At 41.0% G+C, this 21,199-nt stretch overlaps 4 protein-coding genes across 7 annotated transcripts; 1 reads left to right on the top strand and 3 right to left on the bottom strand.

The window, feature by feature from the left end:
• The first annotated feature begins 3,377 nt into the window (after positions 1–3,377).
• Positions 3,378–5,909, top strand: LOC103988781 (squamosa promoter-binding-like protein 14). The gene is made up of 3 exons (XM_009407411.3): positions 3,378–3,821; positions 4,519–4,649; positions 4,747–5,909. The coding sequence occupies exons 1-3, from the start codon at positions 3,472–3,474 to the stop codon at positions 5,412–5,414; spliced, it is 1,149 nt and encodes a 382-aa protein (XP_009405686.2). The 5' UTR covers positions 3,378–3,471; the 3' UTR covers positions 5,415–5,909.
• A 166-nt stretch (positions 5,910–6,075) lies between these two features.
• Positions 6,076–10,030, bottom strand: LOC135615213 (uncharacterized). 2 transcript variants are annotated; one of them, XM_065113418.1, is made up of 4 exons: positions 9,827–10,030; positions 9,211–9,720; positions 7,127–7,192; positions 6,076–6,827 (listed from the first exon to the last, which is right to left on the bottom strand). In XM_065113418.1, exons 1-4 carry the CDS (start codon positions 9,923–9,925, stop codon positions 6,768–6,770), a joined length of 735 nt encoding a protein of 244 aa, XP_064969490.1. In that variant the 5' UTR covers positions 9,926–10,030; the 3' UTR covers positions 6,076–6,767. The 2 variants fall into 2 exon arrangements, with proteins under 2 accessions (XP_064969490.1, XP_064969489.1); XM_065113417.1 differs by having other exon boundaries at positions 9,211–9,732; positions 9,827–10,027.
• Positions 10,031–10,598: 568 nt separating this feature from the next.
• Positions 10,599–15,893, bottom strand: LOC103988784 (uncharacterized). The gene is made up of 7 exons (XM_009407414.3): positions 15,450–15,893; positions 14,319–14,492; positions 14,135–14,227; positions 13,958–14,026; positions 11,426–11,632; positions 11,113–11,238; positions 10,599–10,938 (listed from the first exon to the last, which is right to left on the bottom strand). The coding sequence occupies exons 1-7, from the start codon at positions 15,717–15,719 to the stop codon at positions 10,783–10,785; spliced, it is 1,095 nt and encodes a 364-aa protein (XP_009405689.2). The 5' UTR covers positions 15,720–15,893; the 3' UTR covers positions 10,599–10,782.
• Positions 15,894–18,479: 2,586 nt separating this feature from the next.
• LOC135615212 (uncharacterized) lies at positions 18,480–20,621 on the bottom strand. 3 transcript variants are annotated; one of them, XM_065113415.1, is made up of 2 exons: positions 19,747–20,621; positions 18,480–18,815 (listed from the first exon to the last, which is right to left on the bottom strand). In XM_065113415.1, exon 1 carries the CDS (start codon positions 20,584–20,586, stop codon positions 19,759–19,761), a length of 828 nt encoding a protein of 275 aa, XP_064969487.1. In that variant the 5' UTR covers positions 20,587–20,621; the 3' UTR covers positions 18,480–18,815; positions 19,747–19,758. The 3 variants fall into 3 exon arrangements, with proteins under 3 accessions (XP_064969487.1, XP_064969486.1, XP_064969488.1); XM_065113414.1 differs by lacking the exon at positions 18,480–18,815 and adding an exon at positions 19,522–19,650; XM_065113416.1 differs by lacking the exon at positions 18,480–18,815 and adding an exon at positions 19,522–19,617.
• Positions 20,622–21,199: the final 578 nt, after the last annotated feature.

The raw sequence follows: 21,199 nt of genomic DNA, 5'->3' as shown, positions 1-21,199 counted from the left end.
CACGTCGCCATGGCGAACTCAAATCTCCTTCGCCGAACAGAGTTGGTGGAGTGGTAGGTCCACGCCACGGGCGCCGCTGCCGCTGAGCCATTTGCTTCGCCATTAACGTGCTCTGCTGTCCTTTTTATCTCTTCTCTCGCTGCACTGGCGCTCTTAATGGCGTCCCTGCACCCGACTGCTGCTACTTGGATGGCATCACCACTACTATCCGAAGGCCAAGGCTCAGAGAGCAAGCCACGATGATGATGCCCACCACCCATTTCAATGGCAATGTTGTCATCGTTCTACTCTTGAGGTATGTATGAGTCAATTAATATCATCATAACTATCCTATGGTCCACCGTGGTGTGCATCAACAAAGTGCATGAAAGAAGCACTGCTTTGTTTATGGATCTCGCTGAGGAACACATGCATGATTTTATATTTGAGGAAACTAAGCCATCGACCGACCGACCGACCAATCTATATCAAAATTTGCAAATAATTACGAATGCCAAAGCAAAAAAAAAAAGAAAAAGAAATACTTTGTTGCGACCTCAGTGTAGGACATGGCAATGGCATCGATTCTTAGTAAGTGGTGGTGAAATCAAACCCGGAAACACTATTTATGCAATGGAGGGCAGCTGCTCCTGAGAGACGACTGAGCTCCTTCCTACCAAACTTTAACTTTGTTTGTGTCTTCACTTTTTATCGAAGTCATTAGTTAATGAACAATCACTTTTTATCGAAGTCGTTAGTTAATGCATTCGTTACGATCACTTTTTATTAAAGTTGTTCGTTAATGGACTCGTTACGATCATTTTTTTATTAAAGTCATTAGTTAATAGACTTGTTACCATCACTTTTTATTAAAGTCGTTGGTTAATGGACTCATTACGATCACTTTTTATTGAAGTCGTTAGTTAATCAATTTGTTACAATCACTTTTTATCGAAGTCTTTTAGTTAATGACCTCATCACTTTTTATCGAAGCCGTTAGTTAATGCACTCGTTATAATCACTTCTTATCGAAGTCGTTAGTCAATGAACTCGTTACGATCACTTTTTATCGAAGTCATTAGTCAATGGACTCGTTACGATCACTTTTTATCGAAGTCATTAGTTAATGACCTCGTTACGATCATTTTTTATCAAAATTATTAGTTAATAAACTCGTTACAATCAATCACTTTCTATCGAAGTCGTTAGTTAATGAACTCGTTACAAGTTGTAGCAAACACAAAAGATTATAAAACCACTTCCTCAAAACTCGTTACAAGTTTCTTCTCTCACTTTTCTACTTTTGAATTAGTTAGGTAAGATCTCACCCGAGGATAATGCTGATACTTCACTTGAGAAGCTCTCGTTCTTGGGAGAAGCAAGCTATTTGCAAATATGTTTTCTCTTTTTGCACCAAGGATGGAAGATGGAAGATGGAAGATGCATTTGCTGCTAAGTAGGTTTCTCGGAGGCAGGCCGTGTTCCATTAGCTTTCTTTTATTGTTTCTCCTTTGCTCTTCATTCCTCATTTTGGATGGATTCCTTGCATCTTTTCCTGCTTTGCCACTCCCTCATCATATGATTCCAGCGACCTTCTTCTTCATCAAAAAAACAAAAATAATAATACTCATCATCAACGAGTGCTAGTGGTTGCAGAAGAAGAAGCAAAAGCCTGAAACGTACTTTCTTGCCTCAACCAGAGCAGCAGCAAAACGAGTCAGTACATGAGAACCTTCGTTCCACAGAGCAATCACAAGGAATTAGATGCATCAAGCTTTAAGCGTTTGGTTACTTCACCCAAGCTCAAAAGGGAAAAACACCTTCACTATCGAGGAGCTTCTAACCAAGAAGAAGGAAGAAAAGTCATAGATATGAGATTGGTCCAATTTGATTTAGGATGAATGAACGGGGTAACTAAATCCACTAAACTATAAAATAAATGGAGAAGAATCGGAACATATCTATATGTTAAGTTGAGTAAAAATCTTTGAATCAAGCGAGAGTTGTACTCGGAGATCACGGACAGTAGTAGTAGTAGTAGTGGTGGTGGTGGTACTCGTACTCTTCATTAGTTGGTAGCGGTAGCAGTTGCAGACCAAGGCAAGGCAATGGCGAAGTGCCTTCCTGCCTACCCAAAACCAGCATATCGAAGCCTCGTGGCTGATCGCTGACACAATAGACTGTTGGTTCTCAAACAGGTCAGGTATCATCATCAACCTTGGAGTCCATCACCTCCATGGTCACCCGACTGAGCTCCACTGTTGTTGGTTCTCAAACATCCATCACCGAATGGTCTTTGCACTGTTCTGAAAGGAGTAAAAGAAGAGAGAGAGAGAGAGGAGGTCATCAGCAACTTCAAGGAACGGTAGGTGTAATAATGGCACGTCCTCGAATCTATCGACCGGTTCTCTGGATTTTTCCCTCGCAGCAGTGGTCGGCAGTCACCGAGCGATTTGAAAGCGGACAGTGATCTCAGAACCCCATGAGAGGCCCCCTCCCTCCCTAACCGATCCAAAGCTCATTTCCAAGAGATTCTCCTCCGTCGCAACTCGAGAGTAACTCCATCAAAACAAATCACGACCACAGAAAGAACTCAAAACAAGTGAGGAATTAAGCAAAAGAAAAAAAAAAAAAAAAGAACACGAGACAATACTTTCTTTCTTTATTAATTTTCTAATTTTTTTTTATAGTTTACATTAACTTTCGGAAGAACAAAAAATAATAATAAGGTTTATTAAGATTTACATGAAATTAATTAAACATCGATTCCATCATATCAAACTACGAACCATTATCTAATTTATGTTAACTCTTAGCAATAATAGTCCATATTTTCCATATGATTTTATTTATTATTTTTTTTCTTCTTTTAACTTAACCACCATTCATCTCTTCATAATGTGCTAACTCCATATACATCATTCCTATCTTATCATCCGTTTATCCCGTCTGGGAATATATATATATATATATATATATATATATATATATATATATATATATATATCCTTTTTTTTTATTATGAATCGTTGTTCATTTATTTTCTTGTCTGCCTCTGAAAACCATATCAAAACTTATGTACATCGATATAATTTATAAGTTTAAGATGGAAAACATTATATATATATATTATCTGAGATATATTTTTTTTTAAAAAAAATTTGAAATTATCGAGTTATTTTTTGAAGTCAAAAAATTTGCACTGAATTAAGGAACCAAAAGGTACCATCAAAATCTATCACTGATATGTTTACTTGACAGTGTATCAGATGCACAGTCGCCTAAATGGCAGGTGTCAGCTTTATGCCATGCGGAAAGACGCAAACACCCTTACGCTTGCTCTGTTTTACTCCAACCCCCCCCCCCCTCCCCAAGTCTCACTCTCTCCTTCCCTTTTTAAAGATGCCAACTCCGTCTCCTCTTCCTCCTTCCCTGCTGCTGGTGGAGCACATGGTTGGACTGTGAGGCTGTGCATCGAGCTGCAGCAAGCAAATGGAGATGAGTTCGAGCTTCCTTGGGGCCTCGGCATCCCGTAGCTCCAATGACACCCTCCACGGGCTTATGTTCGGTGAGAAGGTCTATTTCGAGGATGCGGTTGGTGGCGGCGGCAGCGACAGCACCTCCAAGGCACCTCCGGCTCCGTCGACGGCGCCGAAGAAGGGGAAAGCGGTGGTGCACGGAGTACAGCAACAGCCACCCAGGTGTCAAGTGGAGGGGTGCGAGGCGGATCTGAGTGGGGTGAAGGCTTACTACTGTCGGCACAAGGTCTGTGGGATGCACTCCAAGGCACCCAAGGTGGTTGTCGGGGGAATGGAGCAGAGGTTCTGTCAGCAGTGCAGCAGGTTCGATCTGTTGCTATGTTATGCGCCATGTTCTCCGTGTTTCGGTGCTCATCTTTCATCGAATCTGTCGTTGAGATTATGGTACGGTGAAATCGATGCTTCTATTTAGTTATATTTGGTTTCTCGTCGATGGGTGTCTCGACGTGTAATCAATCATCTCCTGCCTCACGAAATGAAGGTTTGTGTTTGTTTGGTTGCCGGCCATGATAGCATTTCGGATTTCTCACTCTCTCGAAAGAGGCTTTTGGTTGGTAGGTTGGTTGGTTGGTTGATGACCCACCCACCCACCGACCCTAAGTTTCTTTTTTCCTGTTTGAAACATGAATATGCTTGCTGTGAATGCTTTCTCTGGATTCCAGTTCACCATGCTGCCATTATTTTAATGTTCTGCTCGTGTAGTTGGAAAAAGGCCTAAAACTATTTAGTCGGGCATGTTAGATCACTAATGATTACTGGACGTCGTTGGAGTGAGGGGGGGGGGGGGGGGGGGGGGGACTGTTCTACTGCACAAGATTTCTTTCTTTCTTTCTTTCTTTCTTTCTTTCTTTTTTCTTTCTAATGCTGGTAACCCAGCAGCATTGTTCTTGCCACTGACTTGGGTGTTCTTAAATGTTGTTGGTCTACTCGAGGATAAATAACATCATTCATTTTTTAGTCAAAAAAAAAAAAAAAACTCTTTTTTTCTGCTCGGTCACAGGTTTCACCAGCTGAGTGAATTTGACCAAGGGAAACGCAGTTGTCGCAGACGTCTGGCGGGCCACAACGAGCGTCGAAGAAAGCCGCCCTTCTCTCCGCGCTATGCCCACTTGGCGCCACCATCCTTCCATGGTCAGAAGCATCTAACTTGACCTTTTTTATTTCTTCGCACTGCATTTATGCTACTGGATTTTTGTTCTCTGAATGCTTCTTTTGCATTTAACAACAGAACCCGGCAGATTCAGAAGCTTTCTAATGGATTTCGCTTACCCCAACATTTCGAGTTCCAGTGGCGCAAGAGACATTTGGCCTACTGTCAGGGCCGGTGATCAGGTGGCGACTAACCACTGGAATGATGTCGTAGATGCTCCATCCGATGCGGATGCAGATGCAAATGCAGCTGCAGCTGCTGCTGCTCCGGTGCACGGAGCCGGATCCCGATCCCGATCCCGATCCCTATCCCATCCATACTCGCAAGGTTCGACAGGCCAAATTCTCTACTCTTCCCCGGAGTTTCCGCCCGGTGAGTATCTCGGAGGAGCCTTGGATGCCAGCTGTGCTCTCTCTCTTCTGTCAACTCGGCCACGGGGCGATCACACATCCAGAAGCCGCCGACTCCCAACTATTTCCGCAAGCGGTGGCCTCAACGCCTCCTCCTTCTCCTCCATCTTGGCTCATTCCTTGGTCTCCAACAATCACACGGCCAACTCCGCGAGTTTTGGACACCAAGGAAGCAGGAACAGTTGGCATGAGATGGGGATGGATGCGGCAGGTGGTGCTCATTTTTCAGGTGAACTGGAGTTAGCCCTGCAGGGAAACGGGCAGTGCCTCGGCCATGGCTTGTTGGGCAGGGAATACGATCACTCAGGTCATAACATCATGCACTGGTCTCTCTAGTCCTTGCCACCATCATTTTGCTGCTCCGAGAATTCTGAACGCTATGGGTTGGGATTTTAGTGTCATCATCATCACACACAATTTTGTGTCCCAGTCTATTTGTTCATCAAGAGGCCAAAAGACTAGTGTGTGTGCCTCGTGATTCTGTAGCTTTGGGGTTTGATTTTTTTTTCTTCTTCTTCTTCTTCTTCTTCTTTTTCCATGAAATTGATTGTAAAAGATGATGCTAATGTAGTCTCATCTCCTTTAGACTAATCAATCAAGCATGTCTTCTTTTGCAGCCATGTCTTCAGCAGCTTTGCTTTCTTGAACAAGAGTGGAGTTAGTTGGCAACCGAATCTTTTGAGATAGTTCTACGCTCACCATTGCAGATTATATGCACCGTCGAAGAACATGACATTAATAAAAGAATACTAGTTATCAAGGGGAGAACATAACATACCATACCATACCATCATGTGTGATAATAAATTCCTCAAAAGAGGTCGATCCAGGAATGCTGAATAATTCATCCGCCCCCATCACGTGATGCATCATCATCATCATTCATCATTTGGAAAGCTTACTCTCATCAGCAGCAAGATTCTCTGTTTGATGATGTTGTCAGCAAAACTGATGTGCCAGTTACAATTTGACTTGTGCAATGATGAGCCACAAAAGATCAAGCAACAAATGCTGATGGACTTTCTCCCGGTGGTCAGTTTATTTTATTAGCTGCACTGATAGCAACACCCCCCTTTTGCCATCTGAAGAAGGCTGGCAGATCGCAATTGTTTATGTTCCAGAACCTAGATTCTTGCTAACATGTAAATAAATTTACAACAATTTCGATACGACAGCCACCACAGGCTTATGATAAAATACACAACATCGGTTATCAATTTCCTCCTTTGAGGACCGAGAGACAGACAACTACTTTGGCCTCCTCGTAAATGTATTCTTTAGAATCACTATTTGATGAATTCCATGATACCGTTCACTATATCTAGGGCCATTGACAATTCGTGCAATCTGCTCCAAGAACTCAGAGTTGGTCGCTAACTTGGACCACCTTATAACCAGTCTCTCTGGTAACAAGGTTCATCCCACTTGAAGATGAATCACCTTTTCAGTTGTCTGAATAAGGGTCTGCTGATGCCGTTCTGATCAATGACCCCTCTCATAGGCACAACCACTATCAAGATGATAATCTCATCAGTGGAACAATCGGTGAGACATGCTACATATTGAACATCACTCCCTATTTGTTCCACAGATTGACATCAGATTGACTAGGGGGGGCGCTTAGCATTTGGAACTTGTAACAACGATAAACAGGCTCTGCAAGTTGTTTGTGATCTTCATCGCTTGTGATCAGTGATCTTCATCGCTTGGTCCGGGACAATTAGTTGCCAATTCCTCTGCCAACTCATACTGAAAAAAATGCAAAATATGACTGTTTTAGCATTTGGTCAAGTGGTATATATGAGATACAGAGTCCTAAATTCTAAAATTCCTGCAATGAAAGCAGAAAAAAGAAAATGCATATCTCATCGGTACTTGCTAATGCATAAACTTTCTGAAATATCTCTGAGCTTGCCATCTTATTCATAGATATCTGATTGCAGCTCCATTAGAGTCTGGGTGCAGAAATGCAATCTCTCTTTTCTCAACAGTGAGCATGTGCATATTAGATTTGTCAAGAAAATAGCATATTGAAGACTTTCGCTAACCTGATATCCACAGTAGAGGCAGTATCGGTGTTCATCTCTCAGCTTTGTCAGTATATCATGCAAATTCTGCAAAAGCAGAAAAAAAAAAAAAGACAAGCTAGTCAGTTTGTCAGATTCAAAACCATGGATGAAGAATGTTCCAAAAAATATTTTAAAACAGTAAAACAGGACAACCCCCAATTGATACACACAAAAATTACAGAGATATGATTTATCCTCAATTCATGAAAGTAAATGATGGCCTTTAAATCTTGATCTTTACTATCTCTAGATATTCTTCTGATTGCAGCAGATCCTACCATGTTTCTGCTTTACATAACAAAAACATCTGTAACAGACATATAACAGCTTATACGGCTGCCGTATGAACACACTTTAATTTGTCCAGATTTACTCCAGTTTGTGGCGTTTTGGACTTCTCATTGTGTTGTGGTTGAGGACAATGATAGAAGATCTACTTACGGAAGATAAATGTCCTGGAAATCAAGGAAATAGAAGGCTATGAAGGACAACAATCTTATCAAAACATCAGTTGATATCAAAACATTGGACTTTGAACTGCACTGTTATCTGCCAAGAAAATCCCTCTATAGCCAATTTCATGGCGTCGTCATTGGATGGCTTAAAATTGGTTGCAACTGGTTAGACTAGGAATTTTTGGCCAATTCCAGAAAAAAACTCAACATCAAAAGAAAAAGAGGATGTAGAAAGGGAAGCTGACAGCTTCCGTAGCTGTAGAAAAGGAAAGAGTACAGGTAGGAGCAGGATATAAGAAACAAATGCAAAAGGAGAAGAGCCAGGGTTGTTCCATTTGTGGTCACATCATCATCCACCACCACCTTAGTGTTGATTTACGCTTTGCCGCAGCTGTCACATTCAGTTGTTTGTGACCATCGCTGCAACATTAAATGTCAACTGGAGCAGGTAAAGTGGTGAGACCGTGAGAATACGAAATGGAGTGGTTGGGTCACAAATCTTGTTGCTGGATGTATTTATAGAATAAGATAGTAGGTTTGATGCAATCCAAGCTCGATTAAGCTTATGCAGGAATCTGTATTAAGACAAATATAATTTTCCAAATTTGTATGTACAAGGAGTCCTGTCATAGTCTCCACATGACATTTTCACAAATAGAAGTGTTATTAGGTTTTATTTTAGTCTGGATGGGGTTCATTTGATTGCACAACCCCCACATAAATTCGGAGCCATAGAGTACATGGAGCTAAGAGCAGAGTGGGTTTATTTATAAAACAGGTATGATAGCTCTGTAAAATCAGAAAGGCTGAACGGTTGCCAAAGCTAATTATGTGGCTGCAGGCCCTTTATGCAATTTTTTTTTTTTGCCTCTGTTTTCTGTAATTTTTTCCAGAAGATCAACTGCTTCTGCTTTATAATAGTGATCCAGTTGCCATTTTTCACTTGAACCGGATTGAATTAATGTCTTCTTTGTTCAGGTTTGATAATGTGAATATTCTTGCAAACCCGCATCAATTCGATAAATGATGGGAGTCTAACAAGATATGTATCTTTCAATGATAATGCTAGGCCAATCATGTACAATCAGTTTCTATGAGCTATTCATCGCTTAATAAAGGTTGCCTTAAAATTCACCGCAGAAAACCATATGCAACCTTAAGGTAACAGATCTAGTGTTGAGTTTAATAACCTACAACAACAACAACAACAACAACAACAAGCTAAATGATCTCAAATTGTCAGCTACATGGATATTTTCCCATAATTGTAAGCTCATAACAGCCTCTATACCTAATATACACAAAAAGGCAAAACCCCAATAATACCCTACAATGAGCACTGGACTGTATAGCCATAAGTTTAAATTTGCAATTAACCTCCCTTTTCAATGAATAAATAGTTCGAGAAGCAGTCATAGCAGTTCAGTGGCAAAAGAAATATTATATCAAATCCTTCTATTTATGCTTTCCCATTTGCTTCTTGATTGTTAACATAAAAGGGGAGCGTAAACAAACGGAATTAGATCAAAATAAGCATGAGGTGCATATTCTAATATGAATAAATAGCAAGATGGAAAATAAAGATCAATCATGTTGTGAACTTTTTACCTCTTCAGTGATTACTTCCTCTTCTTCTTCCTCATCCTCCTCAGCGTCGTCCTTTGGGGTCTCAACCACCTCCCTCTTCTCCAACTGCGCCAAAGCAGCCTCTGCCTTACGGTAATCTCCAACGATTCTCCGGCTCCTCCAATGCGTCTTCTGCCGTGACCCGAACTCTGCCACCATCTCCTCCTCTCTCTTCCGCTTCCTCACTTCCGCAGCCCTCTCCTTCCTCACCGCGTCCTCCTCGACACCAATCCCTGCCCTGGACCGCCGAATATGGAGCCCCACCGGCTCCGCCCGCCCGCCGCCGTCCTTCCCCAGCGCCGACCCGGGCGTGTACCCCATCATCTTCAGCATCCTGAACCCCACGTTGGAGGCCGGGATTTCCGACTCGAGGCTCGCCCTCGTGCGCTCGTCCTCCTCTCGCTGCTTCCGCTCCCTCTCGAGCCTCCGCTGCTCCTGCCAGCTGAGGCCCTTGGGCCACTTGGGCTTCGGCTCCGGCTGGTTCTGCTTCGCCTTCGAGCCAAACTTGTGCCGACCAGCAGAGGCGATTAGGGTTAAAGCTGGAATCTTTTTACGAAGAACAACGCGAAGATGGAGGGGGGGTCAGGGTTAAAATTACCTTGTTCGTTTTATCAGTATCGAGTTTGGCAGGGAGGAAGAGAGAGAGATCGCCCATGTAGTCGTCGCCGTCACCACCATCCCCGTCTCGTCCAGCCATCGACGAGCGTCCAGAGGAGAGAGGGGAGGGAGCCTATGGGCTATGGAGAACCACTGCTACGAGGGCTGTAACCACGATGTGGGGTTCGGTTCATATGGGCTTTTGGGCATCGTGAAACGGAATCTGCTTCGCAAGGGTCACCAACGTTTTTAGAACTATTTTTGCAACAGATAATTCATGTTTATTTCGGAAATTGTGTAATGAAATTACTACAAAACCCTTCATACTGTAGTGACTCATCGCCACGCATAGGGTTATTTTCGTCAAAATGGCGAATGGTTCGAAACATATCTTAGTATTTGGAATTTTAAGAAACGTACTTTACCCGTCGTCGGTGGACATGCATCGTGATTGGAGAATAATCTATGGGCCCACGTCTACGATTATTATGGTCAACGATTGATTTTGCATGTAGCTGAAAAAAAAGTAACTTGGTCAATGACATATAAAAATGTAAAATCTGATAAAGAAAACCAATCCTCATTCACTTCAAGTAAATAATTTATGTATCGAGTATCGATTAATTAAAAATAATGTTCGTTTATTATGTTTTAGGTAAGAGTTTATTTATCATCAAGCACAACATCCGTTTCGAGGCTTTCTTTTATTATTAAAATTAATAATAATAATAATAATAATAATAATAATAATAATAAATCGATATAAAGTAAAATAACACCAAACCCAGAATAGGATGATGATCTGATTGAATATGGTCACTTTGTAAAATGACATAAATGTTGAAGATGGATTCGCACCATCAAATGTCTTTGTTTCCATAAGAATCAAAAGTGAATTAGACAATGGAGAACCACTCCTAGTGAAGTCAACAATCAATTTATGTCATCGTAGATGGTCTACGAGTATCCCTTCCTCCCTTTAAGATTAATTACCCCAAGCTCCCGTTCAACAAAATCTCCAGCACACATAGGAGGGTATTTGCTCGCAACCGGTGTCTCAGCGAAATGGCCTAACGGCTTCAAGATAGCATCCGAAGCAATATGTGCAAAGAGCTGGTTAAAACAAAGTTGACAAGAAAATAAATATATTAGCGGATGACAAAATATGACAAACAAATATATATATATATATATATATATATATATATATATATATATATATATATATATATATATATATATATATATATATATATATATATAACCAAAAGAAACTAAAATGCTTACAGTTGATGAAACCCTCCAAATGCTGAGGTTTTGCTGCTTTGCCAACTCAATAGCTTCAAGTGTCCTATTAGTCACAGTAACTTCATGCATTCCAGCCAAACACTTGCCTCCAGTTAACCACTCTATCTGCATATGAGCATCACATACATATTAGCTGCATACATACAATGGGTTAAGAGAATAACACACATTATTATCTGCTATTTGAAACAACACCTGGTATTTGCTTAGAATTTGCTATACATATTGGTGTTGTACTCACAAATTTTCAATGGCTCAATTACCATGCATTGGCTGAAACAAGCATAAATACCTGCATTCCTGTTTGGATAAGAAGACAACCCACAGGAACCTTGACCTCCATTTTTTGCCCATTTCTCAGCCAGATGCTTAAGCCTGGGAATCTACTTCTACCGTGGATTGTTAAGAAATTTAGGTCATAATGATATCCTGCAAAAACTGTGCCCAAACTGCCATGTCGTTGGAGGTCACTTCCTGTTGGAGCGAGGAGGTGAGGTCCCTAAAGTTTACAGGGGATAAAGAAGGAACCATAAGAACAACAAACACAGTATGATGAGAGTAGTTCTGTCTATAAATAAAACTATTACTAGTTAATGAATTTTCATCCTAGTCATGTATGGAAAAGGTGTCAATAATCTAAAGTGGATCTGTTAACATTCCTGCAAGTCACGCTAACGATAATGTAACTAGTTTAGAATTTTCCACAATTACTGAAAGAAATCCTAGAATTGGAGACAATGTCTCCAAATAAATAGAGAGTACATGCAGTTAACTAATGAAGACATACAAGCTCGAGTCCTGATTAATAAAACCTTCCAACAATAGTCAAGCCAGACAAATATATTAACCTGGAATCTGATACCCTGAAACAAGAAATAAAGCTGCCAGTATGTGTGTCTTAGAATGTTGAGACAAATTAAATATAGTAATCAGAAAACCAAAAACTCGTCCTGCACCAGGGTTTTACTGGTAATTCTGCATAGTCCTCGTTCATTGTATCAAAAAAATATATATTTATTTCAATGTACAAGATAAAGCTAAAAGCCGATAAGCGAATTAACCAAATTACATATCACACCTGCTGGACCTGTTCTTAATCATCATCACTCAGGCCTCTCCCTGTCAACACAAGGTCAGCTACAGAACACTTCTCAAATTCGAGAAGGCTCTATATAAGATTTGACAGAATTTTACAAATTTTGTGATGGGTTATCAAATTGATATCAATTTTGGGGACCACACCAGTATGGCCAACCTGACTGACAAGTACAGTATGGTGATTGCTACATGCTAACAGGACATACAAAGACTTGTCCACACAATCAAAGTGGAGAGAATGCTCTCCTACATAATAAAAGTAGAGAGGAGGCACTGGGAAAACGGCACGTCTCGAGAATTTTTCTAAGACGGTTAAAAATTGCCATAAGGTCGTCATTTCAGACATTAGACATGAGAATTATGAATCTTTATAGAAAAAAGGAAACATACTCTCCAGATAGAGATAACCAACCATTGATGCTAGAAAGAAGTTGCAGAAAACAATTTTGCAGTTGATAATTCAATCAACAGGATTAGTCACACAACAGTTTAAGCTGTATGAATGTTAAATGTACTAAATATCAGAGCTATTTGATAATATCATGAATATAAAAATAAAATCCACTAACAGTTTAAAGTGGGGGAAAAGCGATGTAGAAAAAGAAAAATGTTCACATTTAAAGAACTTAAAGTTTCATACTGCAATTCCCTCTTGAAGGAGATGCATGTTAAAATCAAAGGTTCACATGCTCAAATTTGAAGATGAGGTCTGTGCTAAATGGCAACAAGCTTAAAAGGACAGTCATCTTATAAGATAACTGTAAGATACAAGAGTGTAATATTGAGATGCACAAGGCCACATGTATTACATTCCTGAAGTCATTAAAGATGGAAGGTCTACGCAATAAACAAAAAATGTTAAGGGTATCCTATAAAGATGAATAGAAGAACATACTGCATGTGAGCGAGACAGAAGACACTCAAAACTTTGTCCTGGGTTTGTATTTTTACATTGGTCATTTATCCTGTTCATCAGCATGAAACTTGTCGATTTCAAATACATCATATAGATCTTTTCTTGACTATTATTTTGTCTCTACTCTCCTGAACTTTGATTAAACAGATTAATAAAGCAACAAAAACATTATGAAACTTGATGTGGACACATTTAGTGTCGGTATGCTCAGAATCATATCATAAAGAATCTGCAGATATAAGATTAGGTACTTCCGGTCAACATATGCCCATCGATATCAAGCATGAGCAAACCTATCATGCAAAGATATGGCTTCTTATCTACAGAGGGTCAGGCGGGATGTTATAAGGTAACCAAGAGACCATGATAAAGAACAAACCCATTTCATGAAAAAAGTGCGACCATTAACCAACAGAGCTATTCATTATGAATAATAGCCTGCTGTTGCTTTGAAACACATGAGTGCAAACTAAAATGGTTAAAATAAAGTTGGTAAACTAAGGTTGGTTGAATCCATGATGCAGTTGTCAAAACAATATGTCGACAAGAATAAAAAATACTAGTGAGATGTCCTAAAATTAATAAAGGAAAATTAATTTGAGAAGAAATAGATTAAGAATTGGGCATTTAATGGAATGGGGGAATACATAGAAGGCAATCTAAAATACTGCTTAATATAAATGACATGAATTGGCAAAATGGTTCGAAAAGATTCTTGGACAGGAGCAAACTAAAGCATTACAAGCTCCGTGTTGGTCATTTAGAAGAAAAAATTTCATTATCAACATACTCCTGTAAACATGGTATAACCTGTTTCATTAAAGAAGTGAATGCATCCTTGTCTAAGCCAAATCCGATTGCAGCCATCTCAGCAACAACCTGGCACAAACAAAGTCTTACATACACAATACACAATTATAGGCAATCACAAGAAAATGATGCAAACAAAATAGAATTAACAGACACCTAACTGTAAGAGTGATGTACCTCAATTGCGGCTATCATTTTTGAACCCCACGAATCCATAGTTTCTTTCCATTCAGGAAACCCTTCGGGTATGACAGGTTCTGAGTTCAGTTCCTGAATCAGAAAAAAGGAAAAAGATTTCACAGTTTCGAAATTAGATTCACATATTCCTGCAGAAAAGAATTTTATGAAAAAAACATGAGACCTGAAAACGGGTGTTTGCTGGTCGAGGGCCCACTCTCCACATGTATCGCCATTTAGGATCTGGGCCTCTAGGAATAGCAGGTTGGAACTCTTCCGGCATCAATTTGATATTTGCTTGCATATCCTCGTCAACCAGACTACGCGGTACTTCCACTCCCTCAGGAGTTGCTCCGACCTAGTTTTTTTATTCAATTAAACATCAGGGTATAAATTTTCTTTGATATTTTTCCAACTAAAGATAATCAGGTGCTATAAATGAAAAATTTTATGATCACACTATTGAGTTATTGATGGGATGCTGTCTTTTTGCAATACTAATTTTCTTGTATCCAACAACATTCTGATCTGCTTGTTTTGAATGGACTTTTTCCTCTGGAATCTTTCTTCCTAGCCTAGATCCTCAAGCACACAACTTGTGCTGGGTCTTTGGCCACTGGGGAGGTTTCCAGAAAAAACGTACTGAAAGAAAGCAACCCAACTAACACAACTACTGGAAAAGGTTTTACTAGGCAAAACATGCAGAGTTACCACATGCAACAAGGTGAACCAAGCTATAAAATTATCTTACCTTCAGTGTGCAATGAACATCATGGGATGAAAACTGTCAGTAACATGGTGATGCTCATAACAGTTGTGCCATTTGATATACAGCTTCAACTATCAGATAGTCTCGTTTTCCCTTTCCCTTCTCCCATCTGCTTTCATTTATCCCTATCCAAAATAATATTGTTGATGGATTTAAGGCACTTAAACATTTGTTTTGTCGGTAACGTATTGGATTCTTGCAATGGTAATTTCCATCTCTGCCCTAAATTCAATCCGGAAGAACACCCAATAAACATCCCCCATCGTTCCATATTTTTCATGCCCGCTTAGAAAAGTTGATAAAGACATGATTTGTTTTTGCTATGGTATCCTCTCCGTTTGCGATCAGTTCCATTGCTCACGAAAACAACTCGGATCACAGGATCGAATGTTGGGATCAAAACCCAGATTATCACCTAGCATTTTTTTCAGATGGCAGACAAGCCGATCCACCGTTTATAAAAATAATCAATCTAAAATTGCAGGGATATTCAATAGAACCAAAAAAAAATCCAATCAAGGAAACGAAGAAGAAGAAGAAGGAAACCTGGTAATGGAGGGCGGGGCGCGCTTGGAGGCGCTTGAACTCTTCCGGTCGCCCAAAATATCGCTCCATCATGTCGAGGAACCGATCATTGTCCTCGACGGAGCACCGTGGGTCCTTCACGAGCAGCGCCCCGCTGTCCCTGAGGCACCCGCTCACCGTCGTGCAGAGCGCCCTCAGCTCCACCTCCGCCGCCGCCGGGGGAAGAGCTCCGGCCCCTCGCCGGGCGGAGATCTCGAGGTAACGGGAAAGGTCAACCACCGGGAGGTCCATCGCCGATGCCGGGATCGCGTTGACGGGGCGTGTAGCGGGGGGGAGTATATATATATTTGCAACACGACGGGGGAGTCATGAGAAGTCCAACCGGACAAGGTAACTCCACTAGGGAAAGAAAGCGGAACGCGAGTTGGCTTGCGAAACGGTGGCAGGACAAGCGCAACTGATCCTGGAAATGAAAGAATGCCTCAGCTTCCTGTTGAAACAAGTCACTCGATCACCTACCCTCCAAGTAATTGGAGGGTTCTGGTGGACCCCACTGTGGGTCCGACCAGTCACAGAGAACGAGGGTGCTTATGCGTGGTGTCGTCTCGCGGGGCAGGAAAACTACGGCCCAAAATCCGGGATCGGTGACCGGGCAGCGTATGCTCCCCGGGCGGTGCGTGAAACCTGCAAAGTAGACCGGGAACGGTTTGATGAAATGGGCGGTTTCGGAAAGGTTTCTTTTAAGAACACATTAATGGACGTTTGGTTGGTTGCCTGCAAGTGTTCGATGTATTTCAGTCTGTTTTTATAATAAAAAAGGTCGAGTTTGCGTTAATTTTCTCAAAACATCCTTTATTTTTACTATTTTTTCTTTAGCATTTTCTTTTTTATTTATCCTAGAAGTGATTTTTTTTTCTAAAAGATGAAATTGTCTTTGTTTTTTACCATCCCTCATCCCTTTTGTATGTTTTCCCTATTGAGCAAATAATCACCGCCCCATTACCTCCATCCCTCATCCCTATTGAACATGTTCTCCCTTATTGATCCAACAAGCTACGAACTACAACGGTGGAAGAGTGGAGAGCAAGCGAGGGCAATAACAAGGGACACCTTATCGTTATGTAAGACATCCAGGTGATACATAACAATAACAAAAATAATACCTTATGTGACAAGCGATGACCTACATCGAGGAGGCCAAGAAGAAAGATAATGATGAAGGTAAAAAAAAGAGAAGGAAAACAAGCGATGACCTACATCGAGGAGGCCAAGAAGAAAGATAACGATGAGAGTAAAAAAAAAAGAGAAGGAAAGACAGAAAGTGAAAAAATGAATGTGACAATAAGAGACAATGATGATCAAAGAAAAAGAAGAAAGGTGACGATAGCAAAGCCTCAGTGGTGAGCAACATTCGAACGTACGGGGAATTTTATTTTTTATTTTTAATTATGAGAATAAATAAAAAAAAAAGATGCTAATAAAAAATAAAAAAGAGATTTTTCTAGAAAACTTGCTGCTAGTCAAATTTTCTAATATCGATCATTTATCAATCACACTTACAAATCCAACGACACTAAGATTTTACTCCCACATTTCATTTTATTTGTTTCCGTTGCTTTTTTAATACTATAGAAATAAAATAACATCAAGATGCGGTATATGTATATAATTTCACATTTTGCACTTAAAAGGTTGTGCAAACTACAAATCAGATGTGCCGTAACAGACAAGTAGATGTACCTCATGGATGAGCCAGTTAATTGGTCATCGTGTAATATTTGTTTGACAAATCCATGTATCGGAGCCCGTACCTTTATGCAATATGACGAAAGTTCTCTCTCAAGCCTGTTGCATGTTTAAGACAGCTAGCTACCTGTTTGTATGGTTCCTCTACATTCTGGGAGGAAGCTGAGTTCAATTCTGAGTCGAGCTGACCACTTTGTTGCATGTCTAAGACAAGCTAGCAACCAGTTTTTATGCTTCCTCCAAAGTCCATTCTGGGTAGAACTGACCACTTGCCGCATGTTTAAGGCAGCTACCTGTTTTTGTGGTTCCTTAAAGCCCATTCTGAGAGGAAGCTGAGTTCAATTCAACTCTACCAATAGATATGGTATTATTAATTAAATAATACAATAAATCAGATACCCCATAACCTCCTGAATGGCCTAGGATGATGATGTCTTTGAGGTCGCAAACCTTTTATGTAACTTCAAAGGCTCCCAGTTATGTTGTTCATAAGCATTAGTAGATCATGCACACAAGATTTGATATTATAGGTTTACTACTTTCTGACTGGATTCTATGATTCAAATTGAGCCAAAAATATGAAAAACAAAATGTGGCTTATCAAACAAAAAAAAAAAAAAAGTTCCAGAAACACAGGACCACAAAATTCTTTAGTAACACCCCCCATTATAAATGCTACAGGATTTCTGCCCTGACTGGAATTTAGAAAAAGAAAATTCTGAAATCTGGATCCAAAGGGGGCATGTCAGATGATGCATCAATACAGTGGAACACATCATGTGGTAGAAAGAAGCTGTTAAAACAATGGCTTAGCAATACCTAAAGAAAGAAAAACCTACATCAAGGGTACAGAGATGTAGTATGTATGAGAACTCCTCAATCAGCAATACCTGCCCTTCGACATAAATACAAGAAGCACACAGAATTGTAAATCTGAATTCCTATCCAGTAAAGACCTAGAGTTTTTCATCTCAAGTTACACACGCAGCTGCTAGAATGGAAGAGACTTATTGAACTCAGTATTGCTCCAAGACTCACCGAGGGAAACAGGGAGGACTATGCAAACAAAGAGTCATGAAAATACAAAAAATTTGGAGGGTCCAGAAATTGATAGAACCAGTAATGGAGAGAATGAAGAACGTGGCAGAACTACCAATTAACATCATATACAAAAGCACGATTCTGACACACACAAAATGGATAACCCTTTGTTGATCTCTACTTATAGAATATAACATAAGACCCATAAAAAATATTCCATTCTGGCATCTAAAGACAAAAACAAGCAGAGGTAGTGTATCACAATAAAAAAGGAAACCAAAGTAACTCACAAGTTGAAAGAAATAAGTATCTACTACAAGTATGACAAACTGTAGAATAAGAACTCTAGTATCTACATGATTAACATGATCTCAAAGCAACCACAGATCTGGTGGCTGCTAACTCCTATTACTTTCTTCAGCTATAAGGGTTTAAATTAAATAATATAACGGGTATAGGATTATCTGACATGAGAAAAACAAAAAACCAACAATAATTTCATAATGGTTGAGCTCCCCAAACCCCGCATTGGCAGGAGCATGCACTGGATACACCCTTTTTTTTTATTATCTGTTGGCATAAATGCTCATTTCATGATGTCTGCAACCAAGTGATAAAAACTAAACCATCAATAAAGTACAGAATGAGCACTATCACTTCATTTCTAATGCTTACTTGATGGAATCACATAATTAATATTTGGTGATGTGAATTCTAACAATTTCAGAAGAATAAAAGATTAAACAAAAAAATGTTAATTGAGTTTCCGCATCCTTTGTGATTTCTCAACATCCTAAAGATATGATTAATGATTCATGATGCTCGGTGAGAGATGGCCAAATCAAATGATTGATTTTAAAGTTCAATTTGTATTAGACCACAACATGAGTGTTGCACCATTTTACATTAAAAAGCTTTGTTGACACGTTCAGATTTTCAGGAAAATAATGATAAACAATATTTTTTTAAAACGAAGGAGAAAAGAAGCTTACTTCTGTTCTTTTTTATTACTTATCAATTGCCAAGTACAAGAAACCTAAGCCATAAGGCACTACCAAGGACAGCATCAACTGATCAAATCTTCCAATCCCCGTCACGGCTCAAGCATATTTTTTTGTTCCCAGAAAGTATTCAAGAAAGCTTTACAATATCTATCAAGTGAGCAAGTAAAGAAAGTCAGCAATTACCTGTCCGTGTGATTTCCTTGAGAGTGTACCTAGAATTTAATTTCATCTAGAGAACGATAAAAGCAATGAAGCCTTATTGGTTTTCTTAGCTGAAGAGAATTAAGTTATGGACACGTAAGTATAATATGTCTCCAAAATGAACCCATCTCATCGCTGTTGGATCTTAAACAATCTGAGCTGCTCAAATCGTAAACTCCATGGTAAGTCTAGACAAACTGGGAAGAATTACAAATCAAGATCGCATTATTCTGTTGGAAAGAAATGGGACATTATTCTACAAAGGACCCATAAGTATCAACGCACAAATTCTAAAGACCGAATCGAACAAAATAAGACCATGGTACCTGATGATAACATTATCGCCCAAGTAGAGCTGCCAGAGATCCTGCCGAGATGCCCACGATGCAGCAGAAGGAAACCACTCGAGCTCTTATGAACAAGAGATTCAAGTTCTTTGTGGCCTGGAGAGCCAGCGTCAGAATCTGGAGACGCCCCTGCTCCTCCATCTTCCTGAAGAAGACAATCGGCTTCAGGGCCCGGCGCATGAGGAACGCCATCGAGAAGGGAAAGCCGAAAGCCGCGAGGCCCTGGACCAGGACCTCGTCGGGCGGCCGTACGGCGAACACGATCCACGCGCCGAGGCCGAGGTGGGCAACGCCCAGCAAGGCGAAGGCCGAGCTGAGGCTGTAGATGCTCCTAGCGAGGCCGTCGAGCACCTGGCGGGTCTCGTTGGCGAGGGCGGAATCGTCGCGCTCCACCGTGGGGCCGACGATCTCCTGGTGCCGGAACTCCGGGACCTGGGGCTCGCCCTCTGGCTCGGAGCCTCCCGATGGGCCGGCGGAGAGGTTTCTGGGATCGGGGTATAGCGTTTTAGGCAAAGACGGGATTCGGGGAAGGGAGCTGAAGGGAGTAGGGATAAGACTTGGGATTGTGGGGGTTCGCTTGGAAAGGGGTCGGGATCGGAGATTGGCGGCGGCGGTGGTGGAGAAGGATCGGAGGAGAAAGAAGGGATTGGGGATTTGGGGATTAGTAGACGTGGAACCGGGTGTAGCAAGGCGGTGGTGGGATCGGAAGAGGGGCGTGGAGGAGGATGAAACATTAGGGCTTTTAGCTGGGCTTAAGAGGAAGTGGAGAAGTTTAGGGATTGATCTGCGAGAGCGAGAGAGCAAGGAGAAGGAAGCCATTGGTGTTTGCCCGTAGGAGAGCTTCGGAAATATCAGTAATTTATAGGCGCCGACTTGTCACGGAATCCGAAACTGGCTGCCAACGGGTCCAAATGTGGCTCGATTTGGACCCAACGGGCTGATAAACCTGATAGCTCTGAATTGGGCTTACGAATATATGAGACGGTTTTATGAAGGAAATTATATATGGTCTTTGCGCACCGTGAATTTTATGAAAGAATTGTGACACTGAATGTACAATCAGCCAACCATCAACGTAAACGCTAATGTTTGTTGCCGCAATACGTCATTGATCAACGGTCGACTTAATTCAAGTAGATTTGTGTTGAAAAAAGATCACAAGCACAGAGATCAGTCGAGTCATTCGTTCCCAACATCGGGTTTCTTTGTTCCCCTCTTCCTCTCTCTCTCTCTCTCTCGTTACGAGGCAGGCTACTGCAAGTAGAAGGCAAAGAAGGAGAGGACGGCGGCCCCAACGGCGGCTCCAACAGCAGGGGTGATCGCGAAGGACGCGCTGGCGGGGCCGGGAGCCGGAGCCTCGGCTGCAAGGGCGGTGGTGGCCGACGCGGCGGCGACGAGGACGGCACAGGCGATCTTTCCCATCTCCATTTCT

Source organism: Musa acuminata, chromosome BXJ2-6, assembly GCF_036884655.1.
Source record: "Musa acuminata AAA Group cultivar baxijiao chromosome BXJ2-6, Cavendish_Baxijiao_AAA, whole genome shotgun sequence".
NCBI lineage: Eukaryota > Viridiplantae > Streptophyta > Magnoliopsida > Zingiberales > Musaceae > Musa > Musa acuminata.
Note: the sequence above shows the minus strand (reverse complement) of the source record. Positions and strands in the feature narration are given on the sequence as shown.

Coding starts and splice junctions, on each gene's coding strand:
- LOC103988781 (XM_009407411.3), top strand. CDS start 3,472: ATGGAGATGAGTTCGAGCTTCCTTGGGGCCTCGGCATCCCGTAGCTCC. Junction 3,822..4,518: donor TTCTGTCAGCAGTGCAGCAG/GTTCGATCTGTT, acceptor GCTCGGTCACAG/GTTTCACCAGCTGAGTGAAT. Junction 4,650..4,746: donor GGCGCCACCATCCTTCCATG/GTCAGAAGCATC, acceptor ATTTAACAACAG/AACCCGGCAGATTCAGAAGC.
- LOC135615213 (XM_065113417.1), bottom strand. CDS start 9,925: ATGGCTGGACGAGACGGGGATGGTGGTGACGGCGACGACTACATGGGC. Junction 9,733..9,826: donor ATACTGATAAAACGAACAAG/GTAATTTTAACC, acceptor GGTCGGCACAAG/TTTGGCTCGAAGGCGAAGCA. Junction 7,193..9,210: donor AGGAAGTAATCACTGAAGAG/GTAAAAAGTTCA, acceptor CTGCTTTTGCAG/AATTTGCATGATATACTGAC.
- LOC103988784 (XM_009407414.3), bottom strand. CDS start 15,719: ATGGACCTCCCGGTGGTTGACCTTTCCCGTTACCTCGAGATCTCCGCC. Junction 14,493..15,449: donor GCCCCGCCCTCCATTACCAG/GTTTCCTTCTTC, acceptor TAAAAAAACTAG/GTCGGAGCAACTCCTGAGGG. Junction 14,228..14,318: donor CAGCAAACACCCGTTTTCAG/GTCTCATGTTTT, acceptor TTTCTGATTCAG/GAACTGAACTCAGAACCTGT.
- LOC135615212 (XM_065113415.1), bottom strand. CDS start 20,586: ATGGCTTCCTTCTCCTTGCTCTCTCGCTCTCGCAGATCAATCCCTAAA.